Source organism: Lipotes vexillifer, unplaced genomic scaffold (genome assembly GCF_000442215.2).
Source record: "Lipotes vexillifer unplaced genomic scaffold, Lipotes_vexillifer_v1.1 scaffold779, whole genome shotgun sequence".
NCBI classification, from domain to species: Eukaryota; Metazoa; Chordata; class Mammalia; order Artiodactyla; family Lipotidae; genus Lipotes; species Lipotes vexillifer.
In genome coordinates this window covers 1,218,779-1,236,073 of record NW_006788448.1, presented here as the reverse complement: position 1 = coordinate 1,236,073, position 17,295 = coordinate 1,218,779, and the positions used below count along the sequence as shown (strand labels likewise).

Here is a 17,295-nt window from a genome sequence, read left to right as displayed (position 1 = left end):
TGGCTTTCCAAGATGTCCACTTTAAGGCAACAATACTCATTCTGAATTTAACAAGGTCTGCTTTTCGAAGGTGGGGGTGAGGGAAATTTCCAAGGATGGAAATGGGAAGAAATTACTTTATGGTCACAACTGATACACACTGTTAAATGTTCCTAAAAGTCTTGACATGCCTTTAAAATCTCACTGGTATGATTTTAGGGATAATACTTTAAAGGCATGCTGGCTTTTTCTTAACCCCATTTTTCCATAAGAAAAAAGCAGAGCTTACTTACAAGCTCTAATCACCAATACAGTATTTTTGAAAATACCAGTTTCCATCTAAAATTAATAATGTGGAATTCAAATACAGTTACTATAGGAATATTTCCTTTCAACATATATGCTTTATGATCCCTCACACAAATTGCTTTGCAAAAAAAACCCTTCTTTCCCAAATTTGTGTGTTTGTAAGCAGTATTGTTTTGCATGAACATACAATGACATTTTGGTTCAATGAAACACTTATTGAACATGTCCCATATAGAATGAGGCTGGGTTCTTTTAAATATTACAGTAATGAGACCACACCTTTGTTATAACATTCCTCCTTATTTTGGGGGTGGGGAGTGTAATCTTTTGGCCACTAGAGGGGGTCGGTAGCACTTCCCAAGCAGTATACTTGGAAAACTGATACAAAGGTTACTATTGGTCAAAGTACAATAGTAACCTTCAGACTAAATCCCTTGCATGTATGTACCTGTACTTTCTGTATCTTGATTTTCTGAGAACACCTAAAATCTTGATAAATTAAGTCATATAGTTCAAAGTTATGAATTTAATAAAGGACCAGAAATGCCTAAGAACTGATTTGAAAAGAAAACTCCCTTAAAGTCACAGCTAAATTTTATAGTTTGGCTTATTCATGTAGGAGATAAACATATATTTTCGTTTTGCACAGTCTGTTCATCAGCCTATCTATACTCCAAAAAACAGTGGTATAAAATAAAGGAAATAGGTTGGCTTTTTTTTTTTTCATAGCACCTGCCTTTTGAAAAGCTTATTCATTTTCCTAATAACACTCTCCAGCAAGAAGCACAGCAAAATAACTGAGAAAGAAATTAACTTCCTCATGGTGTCAAACATTACCTATTTTGTGGCATAGTCTCCCTATTGTTTCTTCCCATTTTAATTATGGGAAGAGAGAAAATAGAAGATTAAATGTTAACATTAGAACAATGGAGCACTTTCCAGAAACTGAAATTCTGAAACCCATAATAAAACCAAATGCGTTTTAACATTAGAACAATGGAGCATTTTCCAGAAACTGAAACTCTGAAACCCATAATAAAACCAAATGTGCTTGCTATGTTGCCAGCACCCACACATCTACTTTTAATATTAATATTTTAAAGCAAACCACATGAGAAGACACTATAGCCAGGAGAACAATTTAATCAATAAAATTATGGTTTACAGTATCATAATAAGTTACAATGGCAACAATTTTATTTATGATTGTAGGTAAACATATTATTTGCTATAATAAAATTTGGCATGACAATTTCACTTATAAATATTAAAATCTCATCTATTTAGCCTTTCAAATACGTATGGATCCCCCTAGAGAAACGGTAGCCTCTGAAGTATAAAGAACACAATGATAACAGAGAGAAGACCTGCTCGACTGTCACTGTCACCACTATACAACTAGACAAGTCAGTCATTACTTTCCTGGACTTAATTTTTTTTTAATTAATTAATTTATTTTGGCTACGCTGGGTCTTTGTTGCGGCACCTGGGCTTCTCTAGTTGCAGTGTGCAGGCTTAGTTGAGGTATGTGGGATCTTAGTTCCCCAACCAGGGATCAAACCCGGGTCCCCTGCATTGGGAGCACAGAGTCTTAACCACTGGACCACCAGGGAAGTCCCCTGGACTTAATTTTCTTATCTTTAAAATTATATGGCTAGTCTAGACTTATAATTCTCTATACTAAACCTAAATACCAAAATTTAGGCTAAAAATGTATACATCCAGTGGAGGCCAAATACAAGAAAGTCGTTTGTTGAACCAGCTGGGAAGATTAAAACGTAAAACAACTGGACCTCCCTGGTGGCACAGTGGTTAAGAATCTGCCTGCAAGGGACACTAAAGTCACAGCTAAATTTTATAGTTTGGCTTATTCATGTAGGAGATAAACATATATTTTCGTTTTGCACAGTCTGTTCATCAGCCTATCTATACTCCAAAAAACAGTGGTATAAAATAAAGGAAATAGGTTGGCTTTTTTTTTTTTCATAGCACCTGCCTTTTGAAAAGCTTATTCATTTTCCTAATAACACTCTCCAGCAAGAAGCACAGCAAAATAACTGAGAAAGAAATTAACTTCCTCATGGTGTCAAACATTACCTATTTTGTGGCATAGTCTCCCTATTGTTTCTTCCCATTTTAATTATGGGAAGAGAGAAAATAGAAGATTAAATGTTAACATTAGAACAATGGAGCACTTTCCAGAAACTGAAATTCTGAAACCCATAATAAAACCAAATGCGTTTTAACATTAGAACAATGGAGCATTTTCCAGAAACTGAAACTCTGAAACCCATAATAAAACCAAATGTGCTTGCTATGTTGCCAGCACCCACACATCTACTTTTAATATTAATATTTTAAAGCAAACCACATGAGAAGACACTATAGCCAGGAGAACAATTTAATCAATAAAATTATGGTTTACAGTATCATAATAAGTTACAATGGCAACAATTTTATTTATGATTGTAGGTAAACATATTATTTGCTATAATAAAATTTGGCATGACAATTTCACTTATAAATATTAAAATCTCATCTATTTAGCCTTTCAAATACGTATGGATCCCCCTAGAGAAACGGTAGCCTCTGAAGTATAAAGAACACAATGATAACAGAGAGAAGACCTGCTCGACTGTCACTGTCACCACTATACAACTAGACAAGTCAGTCATTACTTTCCTGGACTTAATTTTTTTTTAATTAATTAATTTATTTTGGCTACGCTGGGTCTTTGTTGCGGCACCTGGGCTTCTCTAGTTGCAGTGTGCAGGCTTAGTTGAGGTATGTGGGATCTTAGTTCCCCAACCAGGGATCAAACCCGGGTCCCCTGCATTGGGAGCACAGAGTCTTAACCACTGGACCACCAGGGAAGTCCCCTGGACTTAATTTTCTTATCTTTAAAATTATATGGCTAGTCTAGACTTATAATTCTCTATACTAAACCTAAATACCAAAATTTAGGCTAAAAATGTATACATCCAGTGGAGGCCAAATACAAGAAAGTCGTTTGTTGAACCAGCTGGGAAGATTAAAACGTAAAACAACTGGACTTCCCTGGTGGCACAGTGGTTAAGAATCTGCCTGCCAATGCAAGGGACACAGGTTCGAGCCCTAGTCCAGAAGATTCCACATGCCGCGGAGCAACTAAGCCCACGTGCCACAACTACTGTGCCTGCGCTCTAGAGCCTGCGAGTCACAACTACTGAGCCCGCGTGCCATAACTACAAAAGCTCGTGTGCCTAGAGCCTGTGCTCTGCAACAAGAGAAGCAACGAGAAGCCTGTGCACTGCAACGAAGAGTAGCCCCTGCTCGCTGCAACTAGAGAAGAGCCTGCACAGCAATGAAGACCCAATGCAGCCAAAAATAAATAAATAAATAAATAAATAAATTTTTATTAAAAAAAAAACACAATTTATTCAGAAGAGCAACACTAATAATGTATCAGATGAGGAAAGGTTCAACCTACAATGTTTTCCAGAAATTGCAGTACCTCATGAATCAAAGAAATTTTAAAATATATTTAAGAAAATGGTATTATAAAAGATTTTATCCATTTCTAACTGCTTAGAACCCAGCAGCAATACAGTTAACTTCACTGAGTAGAACATTTGCTTACCCTCAAGATACTTTTCTCAAATCATACTGGAATGTTTCCTAGTCATTCTTGTATCATAGTTTAAAAACCAATAACAAATAAAATACCTCCTTTGAAGGTCATTTATGGACCTTAGTTGCAGACCTTAGTTGGTTATTCATTTTGCATTTTCTTCTAATAAGCATGAGATAAGCTTTCCTTTACAGAAATATCTAAATAAGCAGTGTTGTAGTGATATGAGGCTGGAAGGGTTAACCAAGGCCTTATTGCACACCCTAGTTAAGTGTTAAAAGAATGCTAGGGGGGTAAAAGAAAATAAGACACTGCCTATGGAAATCCAAAGTACTAAAAAAATGCCCAAATACAAGATGATACTGTAGAAGTAGGGAGTTAACAATAGGTGTCTCCACTCTCCTTGATTTCAGAGCTTCCTCTTTCTTACAGTTTTAATTTAGGGTTTTGGACTCCATGACACGTTGTTTTACCTATAGGAGAAATTAAAGTAGACTTATCAGGAAGCTACCAGTACAGCCTCTGCACCAAAAGCTTTTTAAGAACCCAATCCGTGATACAAAAGATACAAAGTTAGTTATATAAACTAACTTTGACACTCTGAAACTCAGTCTTATCTTTTTTTTAATCCTTCCCCCTTTGAGGGAGTCTAAAAGTCCAACTGTCATTTCTTAATGACATTAAAATGGAGGTAATGGGCTTCCCTGGTGGCGCAGTGGTTGGGGGTCCGCCTGCTGATGCAGGGGACGCAGGTTCGTGCCCCGGTTCGGGAGGATCCCACATGCCGCGGAGTGGCTGGGTCCGTGAGCCATGGCCACTAAGCCTGCGCGTCCGGAGCCTGTGCTCCGCAACAGGAGAGGCCACAGCAGTGAGAGCCCCGCGTAACGCAAAAAACAAAAACAAGAACAAAAACAAAATGGAGGTATGAAATAACTAGATAAATCAAATGAGGCTGTATAAAGGAAGACTGCTAAGCAATTTTTCCACCCTAGCTTTAGAAGGCGAATACTAAAGGATAAGGGAGATCTTTCTTGTTTTGTTTTGAGAGGAGGGCTGATGAAAGAGTTGAGCAATTTTACATGGATATTTTATATATAAATTTCAGAGAGCCACCCTGGATAAATTATAACACCAATACCAATAGTAAAAGCTAATACTTAGGATACTTACTTTGTGCCAGGCATGATGCTAGTGCTTTAAGTGCATTATCTCAATTAATCCTTTCAATAGTCTAAGTAAAATGGGCACTAATATTATACCCATTTATAGGTGATTTTACATAATGAGTCATGCAAATGATAAGTAAGGGAGCCAGGATTTAATTCCAGATTCAAGGGCCCATGATGTTAATCATTACTATGTTGCTTCAACATCCAGAGACTTTGCTTCTACTTCTCTCAAATCTGTCCCTTTCTCTATTTTCCCACTGCCATTTTCTAGTTATGGTCACCTAGTGTCTCATTTGGATAAATCCTCCAGATTTCTAACTACTTTTAGTCTTGTTCCTCTTGAAATCCTTTCTAGTGTAGCCAGAGTGGTCCTTTAAAAACAGACATCTGATTCTTCACTTTCTGTTTTAAATCCTATTTGGCTCCATATTTCTCCTTGGATCAAGTCCATACACTGCTTATAGGTCCCTGTTAGAGGCAGAAGTACAATTAAACTAAACTACTATCAGCCTCCATATTCACTTATTATCCATTATTTAAAATGTGTTCTATCAGTACTGTTGTAATGAAGTCTTGTTCTAGCATCTGTTTGTTGTAAGGAAATATCTTTCTTGAAATAGTAGAACTTGAAGAAATAGACAAGGTTATAAGAAATGTGCTTTATAATAAGTGAAGAAATCTTTAATAATATTTTGTAATATTTATATTACATCATAAGTGCTTAATAAGTATTAGCTAACATTCCTTCTTCACCTTCCCACAAAGGCAGGATATTCCTTTATATCTCTACTCCAGAAACACTTATATAGAGGAAAATAAATGTAAAAGGAAGCTAGCAGCAGATGTAACAAAATACCAACACTGCTCATTAACTTTCTTAATTTATGATTTGTCCTAGAGAAAAGGGCCAATGTAAATATATTTTCTTTTAGAAGGAAGTTTCACAGGCACAAAATAAAAAGGTCATAATCCCATTCTTTTTATCTAATTGCAAAGAGACGACAGTGGCAAAACAATTAATATTACTTTTTGAGGCTCCCTTAAATGTCCCAATAAGAGAAAAAACAGGTTTAATATGTATAAGTAGTACTCGTTAAGGTGGTATTTGGCTAGGGGACTTGAACCATTAATTCTTTCCTGCAAGGATCCTAAAAGAAATAGATGCACATAAAACAATGGTCAGTAAATGAACATTCTTAATTATTCTGGGGCTTTGGTCCCAAACTTAAATTTTCTATAAAAGACACGAATTCCTTTCTTAGGGGGTAAGGGAGGAATGGAGATCTATATCAAACATGAAAAGATACCCATAACTTACTGTTGAGTGAAGGAAAAGCTACAAAGCAGTATGGTATCTTTTATGTAAAACTCTAAGGCATACATGTAAAGAAATATTTGGAAGGAATCTTTACCAAGGATGAACAGTGGTCATTTCTATGTGGCCTAAATTTCCACTTTCTTTTTTATAGTTTTCAGTATTGCCTATATTGTTTGAATTTTTTTTACAGTAATCATATATCACCTGTACAAAAATAAAAACAAAAAAATAAAGTCACAGAATACATGTTTAATCTATCTCACTTAGAAAGGGCTAAAAAATTAATAATGCCGGTAAAGATGCAGTGAAAGGAAGATCTGCACATTCTGTAGATGGAATGTAGATCAGCACAATCTTTCTAGAAAATAATCTGGCAACATATATCAAAAATGCTTGTATCCTTAAGCCTAGCAATTCTACTTCTGATAATCTATTATGAGGACACAGTTAAACTACAGGAAAATATGTAGGAAGGCATTAAATACTAAATGCAAAAAAAAAAAAATTGAAACAATCTAAAGGTCTTATAATAAGCAAATGAGTACCAAAATGATAATACAATGAAATATTAATAAAGCTGTGTTATATGGACAAAATGATGTTAGATTTTTTAAAAAACAGGATATAAACTTGTTATTTCCATAATATTTTAGGGGTAAAATGTACAGAGAATAAGAAGGAAATACACCAAAATGAAGAATAATTGTCTTGGTTATAAGACTGATGGTAGTTTTGTATTTTTTTTCCTTATAATTAACAAAAATTACTTTTAAAAACCAGTGCAAAAACCAATGAAATCTAATCAATAAAACTACTTGCAGGAATGGTTTTAAAAGACTTGCTAAGAATTTTTAGATCTAACTGTATGGGGAAGATTCTTCTTTTAAGGAGGCAGACTGATGATTTATTTTTTAGTATTCAACTACGCATCCATGAGAAAAAGCTGAAATTAACTAGAAAGGGGGGGGTTGTATTACAAAAAATTGAGGTTGCTGCTCTTGGAATGTTACCACTCACTGATCAATGTTCTCATAATCCATTCTATTTCATTTTTATGCAAAATGGGAATAACACTTGCAGTGAAAGACTTCCAGGAGGATTAAATGATAACAGTGCCTAATTACTCATCTATCCCTGTATAGTAGGGGTGCTACTGAAGAGAACTAGGCTAGGGTATGAACAGTGATACAAGCATTCTTGCCAATGATCCTGTCTTGTCTGTCAAGAATGTGAACTTGCTATATGACTAAAAAATGACAGAATTTTTTTCAGTATAACATTTTAACCTGTAGAACATTCATTTACTTTGCTACCTATTCTTATGATTCTTAACCCAATGCTGTCTTTCATACCTCAATACCAAACCAGCCCAGAATATTTACCAGGCAATAAAGACAACAGAAGCAAAATCATTTTTAAGCTATTAGCTAAAAAGATGTGTTTGGTGAAAAAGAGCAGTTTTGTGTTCCTTGATATTTTTAAGAAACATTTTCTCCCAGCTAATGTCCAATATACTCAGCAAGTAAAATTAGAAAATAGTTTCCACTGCTGTCAATATGCGTAAGTCATGCCACCCACCATTACTTTTCCACATCAGAGATAGAAAAAGCAGAATCCCATCTGTCCTGGTGACTGTCAGAAATCTTCCCTCCTGATTAAATAAAAATTCAAATACAATACTGAAACACCATTTAAAAAAAAAAAAAGGACTTCTATAGCACACAGCCTCATTTTCTTATTAATATTTTCTATAGTAACAATATGGAACAGTTATTCAACTCTAGATTAATTGTCTTTTTAAAAAATTTCTTATCTAAAGAAACATTCTGCAAGCAAATTACAGACTAATAAAAGAGAAATCAGCTGAACATCTAGTAATATTTACCTAAATTGTTAGTAGCAAATATGTGGTAAGCATTACAAAAGCTTGCAAGTTTGGTAAACTCTATACAAAATTATAGAATACCTTTTCAGAACATTTTATTTGTATAACTGCCAATCCCACTCTATCCTTTAAGTACAAGTAAATATACAATTCATTATAATTGGACCTAGGGTGGCCCATAGTAACCTGGAGTAAAAAGGCAATCGGGTTTTCTCAAGACATTTACTTTAGGAAATGCCAAGAGATCAGGGCAGATAGCGGCAGGAATTGAAGCCGAAAAGAAGCCGAAAGTAGGAAAAGGTCATGACAAAGCAAGGAAAAACTAAGTAGGACGGGAGAGCAAAACACGGATAAACAGGAGCCATGAAAGAGAGAAGAAATAACAGAATGAAACTAAGCTACATTAACTGTAGGTGGGGGCACGTGATTGAGTAACTGAGTTTTGTTAACAATAAAAGCACTCAGAAACAAGTGTACAGTTCCAGCTTTCTTTGCAGGTAAGGCATTATAAATTTTCTTGGTTCCTGGCAATATTCCCATTTTCCAAGGTAACATGGGTTGGCCTGTACCACCCCCCCGTACCCTAAAAAGCTTAACTAAAAATGGATGAAGCTATGACATCAATACTTGTGAGATGTTTTCAAACTTTCAAAATTCACCTGATCTAGACAGACAACCATGCTCAGCTTTAGTAGATTCTACGAAATTGTTTCACCAGTTTACACCTGTTGTACCACAGCCTCACCAACACTTGGTGTTACATCTTTTTATTTTTTAAGCCGCTCAGATGGGCATATGCTGGTATCACTGCTTTAAATTTGCATTTCCCTGATGACTAATGGCACTGACTACCTTTTCGTATGTTCATTACCCATTTGGATATCCTCTTTATGAAGTGCCAGATAAAGTCTTTTGGCCTTTTTTTTTTTTAAATTGTGCTGTGTAAACTTTTCTTATTGACTTGTAAGACTCTCCCTACCTTTCTGACATCAAATGTTGTCAAATTATTTCTCCTCAACTAACCACACAGTTAATATGATTAGCTATCTAAATATCTTTATTCACTGTTCCATGTAAAATCCTGATTCTTCCTTTACTATCTTGGTAAAAGATAAACACCTTCCTCAGATAAAAGAATCTGGCTGAAAACTACAAATTAGTGACATTTATTCCCTCTTTTTAAGATGATATACTTCATTAAGTATTTAGGTGACGTATGGAAGTACAAATGCAAATGTTGGCTCAGGTGAATTCAGCTTTTGCATGCAACAAAATTGTAGGCAACAGAAACTAAAGAAGTTATTTTAAAAGCCCTTGACAGTAGAATTATTTTTATTCCCAGAACACTAAGAATATAAGAGTTAATACCATGTTTTCTTTCTTGATTTCACCAACCTTTAAAATCATGGTAGTATGACACTATCTACAATTAGATGTTAAAAAAAATTTACTAACCATGTATGGATTACTGCAAGCAATTTAGCAATTAACTCCCACTGTTAGAAACTAACCAAATTTCTTATATTGAGAGAAACATCCAGAGACATAATGAAGGTTTTTTGCTGGTTAATAAAGTTCAGTTGTGATACCACCACCTACTTGGGTTTTTCTACAACTTATTTGAGAAAATGGCAAAGCCCTGACTACTCCAGCAGAGTTACTGGATTTGCACTTCCCTCAAAAATTAAAATTCTTGAATGTAAAGAAGTAAAATTTGATTCCATCTTCTTCCCTTCATCACTGTGGTAATGATGAAAATAATGTAAAAGAAAAATTGGTTCTAGTCCACTGACCCCATAAAATTACTTATATAAAGTGTACACTAAAAAATAGTAGTTTTAAGCCTTTGCCAATTAATCAGATTCAAAATTGCAAAGCTAAGTTTACATGATAATCATTTATAAAGCAGACAAGTATAGAAAGAACCTCTAGAATCTGTTAAGAAATTTTTCCAGTATTATAGTTGGTTAAAAATGGCAAACAGGGGACCTCGCTGGTGGTCCAGTGGTTAAGACTCCAAGCTTCCACTGCAGAGGGTGCAGGTTTGATTCCTGGTTGGGAACTAAGATCCTGCATCGTGCGGTCAAAAAAAAAAAAGGCAAACAGACATAGGATGACTTTATATGACTTTTATATTTAAAAAGCACTAAGAAGAAACAGGTATATTCTGCCACCTACCTATTTAAAAATACTTTTCTAATAAGTTTATGTCAAATTTAAGACAAAAACAATTAAGGTGCCAAATAAGCAGAAACTGCTCCTAAAAGTAAAGAAAAAGCACCAAGATCAAGCTGACCCTGACACACCACAGGAAAAGGAAAACTCATTATGGCAAATAGCAATACAATTTTAAAAAGATCTTTAAAGTGAGTCTTGGGCATTGTTTAGGTTGCTCAACTGTGACAATCTTTTTCCACATAATTTCCTGGACAGAAATCCCTTAACTTCTCAGGCTGAGAATAAACCTTTCTTCTGAAAGTAATAAAATGGAGCTTCACATATGAATTAGTGGGCCTTCACAAAGGAACAAATGCATACACATTAAATTGCAAAACAACTGCCTGTAGATTCTCACCAAAGAAAATCAACATCTGTAAAAATTACCTGGATTCTTCCTCCCTAAATTGTGTATTTTCCTATGACTCCTTTTATATCAGATAATTTCCAAAATATGGGGAATATGGGTGGTCCATGACCACCAAAATTTCAGGATCTACTAGGGTTGCTCCCTTATGGAAATAAGGGAATGTCATGGTTACCACAAACTCTGTCAGAGCCAAAAAACTTAACTTTTCAACAAGATTCTCATATCTGCTAGTGCAAGGAGAGCCTTCCTGCTAGTTTTTTTTTTTTTTTTGAGGGATGGTGTGGTGAAGTAGGGCAGTCTATTTCTTTCATGGTAAGAAGAAACTGTGTTTACTCAAAATCACACACATTGCAACTGTAGAAGATTCCAGGAGTAATCCTATAATTCTTTTAAACAGCAGCATCAACAGATGGTTTATCATATTTCCTTTATTAACTAATTACGCAGAAAACGCTCACAGAAGCCCTTAGATAATACATAGATACATCTTTACTAGAAATATATTAACTTATCCAAATAAAAAATAACCATCTTAACTTCACATTCATACAACTCTTTGTTTTCAAATAATTTTCACAAACAAAATCTCATTCAACTTCAAAGACAACATGGCAGATGGCTAAGAGATTAAAAAAAAAGCACACCCTGTCTTTAAAGATTTATTTAGTGTTGTCTCAAATCCTAAGGAGAAATGCAGAATATGAATGGATTCCGCATAATAAAGCCAGCACACTACTGTAAATAAAATTACTGGTCTGATATACATATGCCCTTTTCCGTATTTTAAATTAAAATAGAATCTTTGAATTTAACAATGACCTCAGAAATACCTTCCTTCCACAGGGGCTACTTGTCTAATGTCACAGTGAACTATACAATTTCTAATATATTGAGAAAATTTAAATCATAGAATCATCTTTTTAAAACTTTTCTTGTACTGAGCAAGTTATGCTGGAATGAATACCAAGGAGGACAAAACAACAGAGCTAGACAAAGAACATAGAACCCTAGTGTATTTCTATCAGTAATTATTCTAATACCAACCACGAAGATCAAAGGGTGAAAAAAAAAAACTCCAAAAATTACACATTTCCCTCATAAAATCTGTTTTACAATACTGTAAATTATTTCAACTGGAAAATTTATGTGTCCAATGCTTTGCTAATTCCTACATAGAAGTTGTAACCCTGAGCCTTTATGGTCCAAAACGAACACTAGAGATATGAAGAAAATATAAAAAATATGAGAACCTTGTGACTGAAGAAGCCCATGAGTTAAGTCAACAAAATATATTTCCCATGAATACATACTTATAGGATTGGCAGAAGAGCTTGCTGGATAAAAGCTCTGGTTCTCAGGTCATACAGATCTGGGTTTGAATGCTGGCTCCTTCACTAATTAGCAGTTTAACCTTGGACAAATTACTTAACCTCTCTATGTCTCAATTTCCTAATCTGTAAAAACAGAACAATAATGTTAACCTCATAAGATTGTGAGAGTAAAATGAGATAAAGTGTATAGTGTTTATCACTATATCTGGCACACTGTAATCCTCAAAAATGTTTGTTATCATCATAATCACCTCTACCATATTATTATTGAAGAGGTTCTATAAAATATTTAGGACTCCTGGTATGTATGTATGTATGTGAAACTGACTGATATATAAAGGTTATTATAATGAGCATAACAGCTTCCTGGAAAGAAAAGAATAGAAACCTCCAATTTCTCCAGCTAAAACCTATCAGGGAAGCCTTAATAAAGGCCTAATAGCAAAGGCAATGAGGGACTATCTGATGACATCAGAAGAGAAAAAGACAGGTCCGCTGTTCCAAGTGTCCTGTCTGGCCATCATAAGGACAGGTGGTGCCACGGAAGTAACTCTGAATTGAAGTGAGTGAGGTGGAATGATGGGAATATTACACAATATTATACAATATTCTTGATTTATCACAACTTGGTTATTTTGCTTGCTTGTTTGTTTTTTGTGTTTTTGGGGGGGAGATGTGCGGGGGGGGGTATATACTGCATTATGTCATCTCTTCTCCTTTAAGTAATCTACCAAGGTCATGCAGCTATTATGTAATAGTGCCAGGATTTAACCCCTACGTGTCAGGCACCAGTATCCAGCGCTTAAACACTACAATAAAACATTGTTACGGCAATCCATGGGCAGAAAGATGTGTTCATATTTATCTTGTATATATATGGTAGCAGAACTCAGATGACACACTCTAACCTGCAGGAGGTGAGCCTATGGGAATTATTTTCAAACATTCTGCCAATGGTAACTGACAGAAAGCACAATCAACATAAAATTGAATCCTAAGTATCCACTAGCCAAAAAGTAGTATAATCTCTGGCAAGTCACCTAAGTTTAACTAAGCCTGTTTCCTTGTCTGTAAAACAATATTTCCCTCATCTCTCAGGATAGTAGACAGAAAACAAAGCACATGAAGTACATAATACAATAATTAATACTTGATGACCCTCAATAAACAGCAGCTCCTATCACCATCATCATCATGCCTTAACAATTTGGTTTTAATTTTGAATATCAATATAAGAATGCTTGCTTAAATAGTAAAATTACTGAACTTAGGTTCCACATTAATAGTCTTAAGTGATTCTGAAGAATGAATCAGGATGCACCTCCTCACTACCTCCCTGTTCCTGGTCTATGGGGGGAAAAAAAAAGAAAACTCTGCTGGTTATGTCTGGTGATAGCACTAACTATGTTAGTTTAAGAACTCAATTTATTTTTTTTTTTTTTTTTTTTTTTTCCTTGCGTTATGCGGGCCTCTCACTGTTGTGGCCTCTCCCATTTGCGGAACACAGGCTCCGGACGCGCAGGCTCAGCGGCCATGGCTCACGGGCCCAGCCGCTCCGCGGCATGTGGGATCTTCCCGAAACGGGGCACGAACCCGCGTCTCCTGCATCCGCAGGCGGACTCTCAAGCACTGCGCCACCAGGGAAGCCCTCAATTTATTTTTAGAATTCAAATTCAATTTAAATTTTCACTGATATGTTAATTGGTACATATCACATGTTTTACATTAAAATTAAATAAGTATTAATAAGAATAACAATTAACAATGATTTCTCCTTGTCTACGAATAAACCATATTTAGAAATCAGAAAGTTTATACAATGTATCTGGAACACTGCTGTTGAACCTACTGTCTAAGAACTTAAATTCACCAAAAATCTGTTATCGAGCATTAAGTCACAATACTCTGAGGGAGACCCAAAGATTATATTCTATCCATTATTCATGGGTGCAAAGAAATCAATGATATGGAAGAAATATATGCTTTATGCATCATTCTACATCCAAGGAGAAGAAATAAAACAAGAACCTGCAAAGATTCCTGAATCAGCTTTACTAAGAAGAATGAGCAAAATAAAATATGCTTAATTAAAACAGAGAAAGCTAGCATTAAGCTTTTAAAGGTCATCTCAGATATAAACATATAAATTAGTTCTACTTAATAATGTCTTTAATCACTAGGAAGAGGGCTGGCCCTGATTAACTACACAAAATAGGCCACTCTCCTTATATGCACATTTAGCAACTCTCATTGAATGTAGAACTCTTCATCCATAAAAAACATGGTATAATTTTAGTGAATTTAGTTGTGACTCCCAAAACCCTTTCTTTTTCCACTGTGTCATAAATGGGAAAATGTATCAGCCACTCTGGTAAGTAACCTTACATATATTATTTCATGTGTTCTTAAACACATTTAGAAGAAGTGAATTGTCAGGCAAGGTCACATATGTCGTACATGGCAGAGGCTGCAGTGTCTTGTATCCAGGTAAGCCCAGCTCCAAAGCACTGAGATTCTGGAATTCTAGCTCATCTCTCTTTTATTTATTTATATTTTAAATTTTTATTTAACTATAGTTGATTTACAATATTGTATTAATTCAGCTATATAGCTTCAGATTCTTTTCCATTATAGGTTATTATGAGATACTGAATATAGTTCCCAGTGCTATACAGTAAATCTCTGTTGTTTATTTTATATATAGTGGTGTATCTCTGTTAATATCATACTCCTAATTTATCCCTCCCCCTCTCCTTTCCCCACTGGTCACCATAAGTTGTTTTCTATGTCTGTGAGTCTGTGTTTTGTAAATAAGTTCATTTGTATCTTCTTTTTAGATTTCACATATAAGTGATATCATATAATATTTGTCTTCCTCTGACTTTCTTCACTTAGTATGATTATCTCTAGGTCCATCCATATTGCTGCAAATGGCAATATTTCATTCTCTTTATGGCTGAGTAATATTCCATTGTATATATATACCACATCTTCTTTATCCACTCATCTGTTGATGGACATTTATGTTGCTTCCATGTCTTAGCTATCGGCTCATCACTTTTAAATAAAAGATAACTGTTTCTCATTTTTAGACTGTTTTCTAAGGTAATAATATCAAGATAACTAAGCTTCACAAAATGTTTTAAAGCAATATAACTCTAAAGTTAAAACAAGGAAAAAAAGAAAGCATTACACAGTCAGATTTCTTCAGGCTGGGAAAAATTCATAATCAAGAAATAAAAGCCAATGCATGATCAATATCAAGAAGAATGTGCCTGTAGTATCCCAGGTCAGACTGGTTTTTCTTGTTGTGTTTCTGTGTGTAGATGTTTTGTGCCTGTTAAATAACCAAAACAGGTGTTTCAACTAAACTCTGTGAAACCCAAATGAACAAGTACAGACAAGTATATGAACAAGTCCAAAGTTTTCTTAAGCCACAATGAGGAGTGGCATGGTGAATTTATAACTTTCCCTATTCCTTGTTTTACCATGATATACTGAATTAGCTAATAATGCATACTTATTAATATCATGTATTTCTTTAGTCTACTTACCAATTATTCACAGCAGAAGTCAAAAACTAGCTTTAAATTACAAGAATATGGCTTATACATTTATGTAAGGAAGACTTTCTCAAGATTTATTAGAAAATTTCATATTTACAAAAATTTAACAATTTACAAATGTTTATACTAAGAATATACCCAAATGGTTACAAATGACAACAAAAATTAACACTGAAGCTTTCAAATATTAGGATTTTAAAATTTGATGTTATTTTAAGAATCCTTTTATCCAGATCATATAAAAGGCATTCACTATGAAGCAAACCCTAAATATAAAAACCAAATTGGTTTTATACAAAAGGGCATATTTTGTTTTAATAACAATTAAAAATATTTATCACAGAAAATTCCCTTAGTGTAACTCAAGTGTTAGAAATAAAATTATTTCAAAAATTTACATCTGTACCACTTTAATCTTTACCACCCAAATCATGTTCAACTTTTCAGGAACATATATACATCTCAAAGTTATTTTAAAGGAGTTACCACCAGTCTCTTGCCTAGGTCTCTACAGACAGGTAAACATTGGAGACCCACCTTGTGCTGTTCAATGGCATCTATCCACTGCTGTCTGTGATCTGGATCCTGAGCACGAAGATACCAAACACTATCATTTACACTAATATCAAAGCGACATTCATCAAAATCATGAGGCTGTGGAGAAAAAGGAGAAAAAAAGCAAAGTTAATTATATTCTTAGAAGTGCTACACCCTACAGCAAAAACATGAACATACCCATTCTAGCTGGTGGGAGATTTTTGTTATTCTTTTATTTTTCTACTCAAATAATTTTTTTGAAGATATTTCAAATAAAGAGCACAACAAGGGCATAGTTACCAAAAACTAAGTTTTATTCACTATTCCCACAAATGAGTTGACACATAAACTACAAACATATTTAAAAAAAAAGAGATATTTTCATCAAATACTTTGAGTTAGTTTAACTAGTGAGAATTACTACTGAAAGCACAATTTTTAAGGGCCAAAGTAAGTTTTATGAAAGACGTTTACTAATTTTTTTCCTGCCTCCATTATTCAAAAGTAAATTCTCATCATCAATAGTTTTATTTCATTACATTTGATAAACAAGATATTTTTATAACATTAACAGTTCCTCCCAAGTATTTCAAATTAACTTCTAGGTTTTACACATCTTGGATCGCAACAGCCAGGAGAGCTTCCAGTGAAAAGCAAAAATAAAATGAACTTTACATCAGACCTATGTTAGATAGCTAGAGGAAACTGCTTCCATCAAAATGTAAACAATTAGTAAAAATGTCAACTATTTGGTTCAGCGTTTCACATTCTTCATAAGAATATATAAAATAAATATTTTATATACTTGTTTTTCCACCAATGAATAAGTTCAAATATGACAGGATCTATTTCACAAATACCACCTCTTCTTCTACTGGATAAAGCACAATCAATTTCCTCTCCTGTGAACAATCTTAGCCTTAGAGGACAGATAATCCTCTCTGGTCAATGTAACAATAAACTTACTTGCTGAACACAATCTACATATTGTGTTTACTCTTTCC

At 34.5% G+C, this 17,295-nt stretch overlaps 1 protein-coding gene across 2 annotated transcripts in view; it reads right to left on the bottom strand.

Annotated features, from left to right (window-relative positions):
* CERT1 (ceramide transporter 1) overlaps nt 1-17,295 on the bottom strand; it is a 129,390-nt gene that overhangs the window by 73,163 nt on the left and 38,932 nt on the right. For both annotated transcript variants that reach the window (XM_007461604.1, XM_007461605.1), the window contains one exon: nt 16,292-16,408. In XM_007461604.1, coding sequence (XP_007461666.1) covers nt 16,292-16,408 — 117 coding nt within the window. The remainder of the gene's footprint in view (nt 1-16,291; nt 16,409-17,295) is intronic.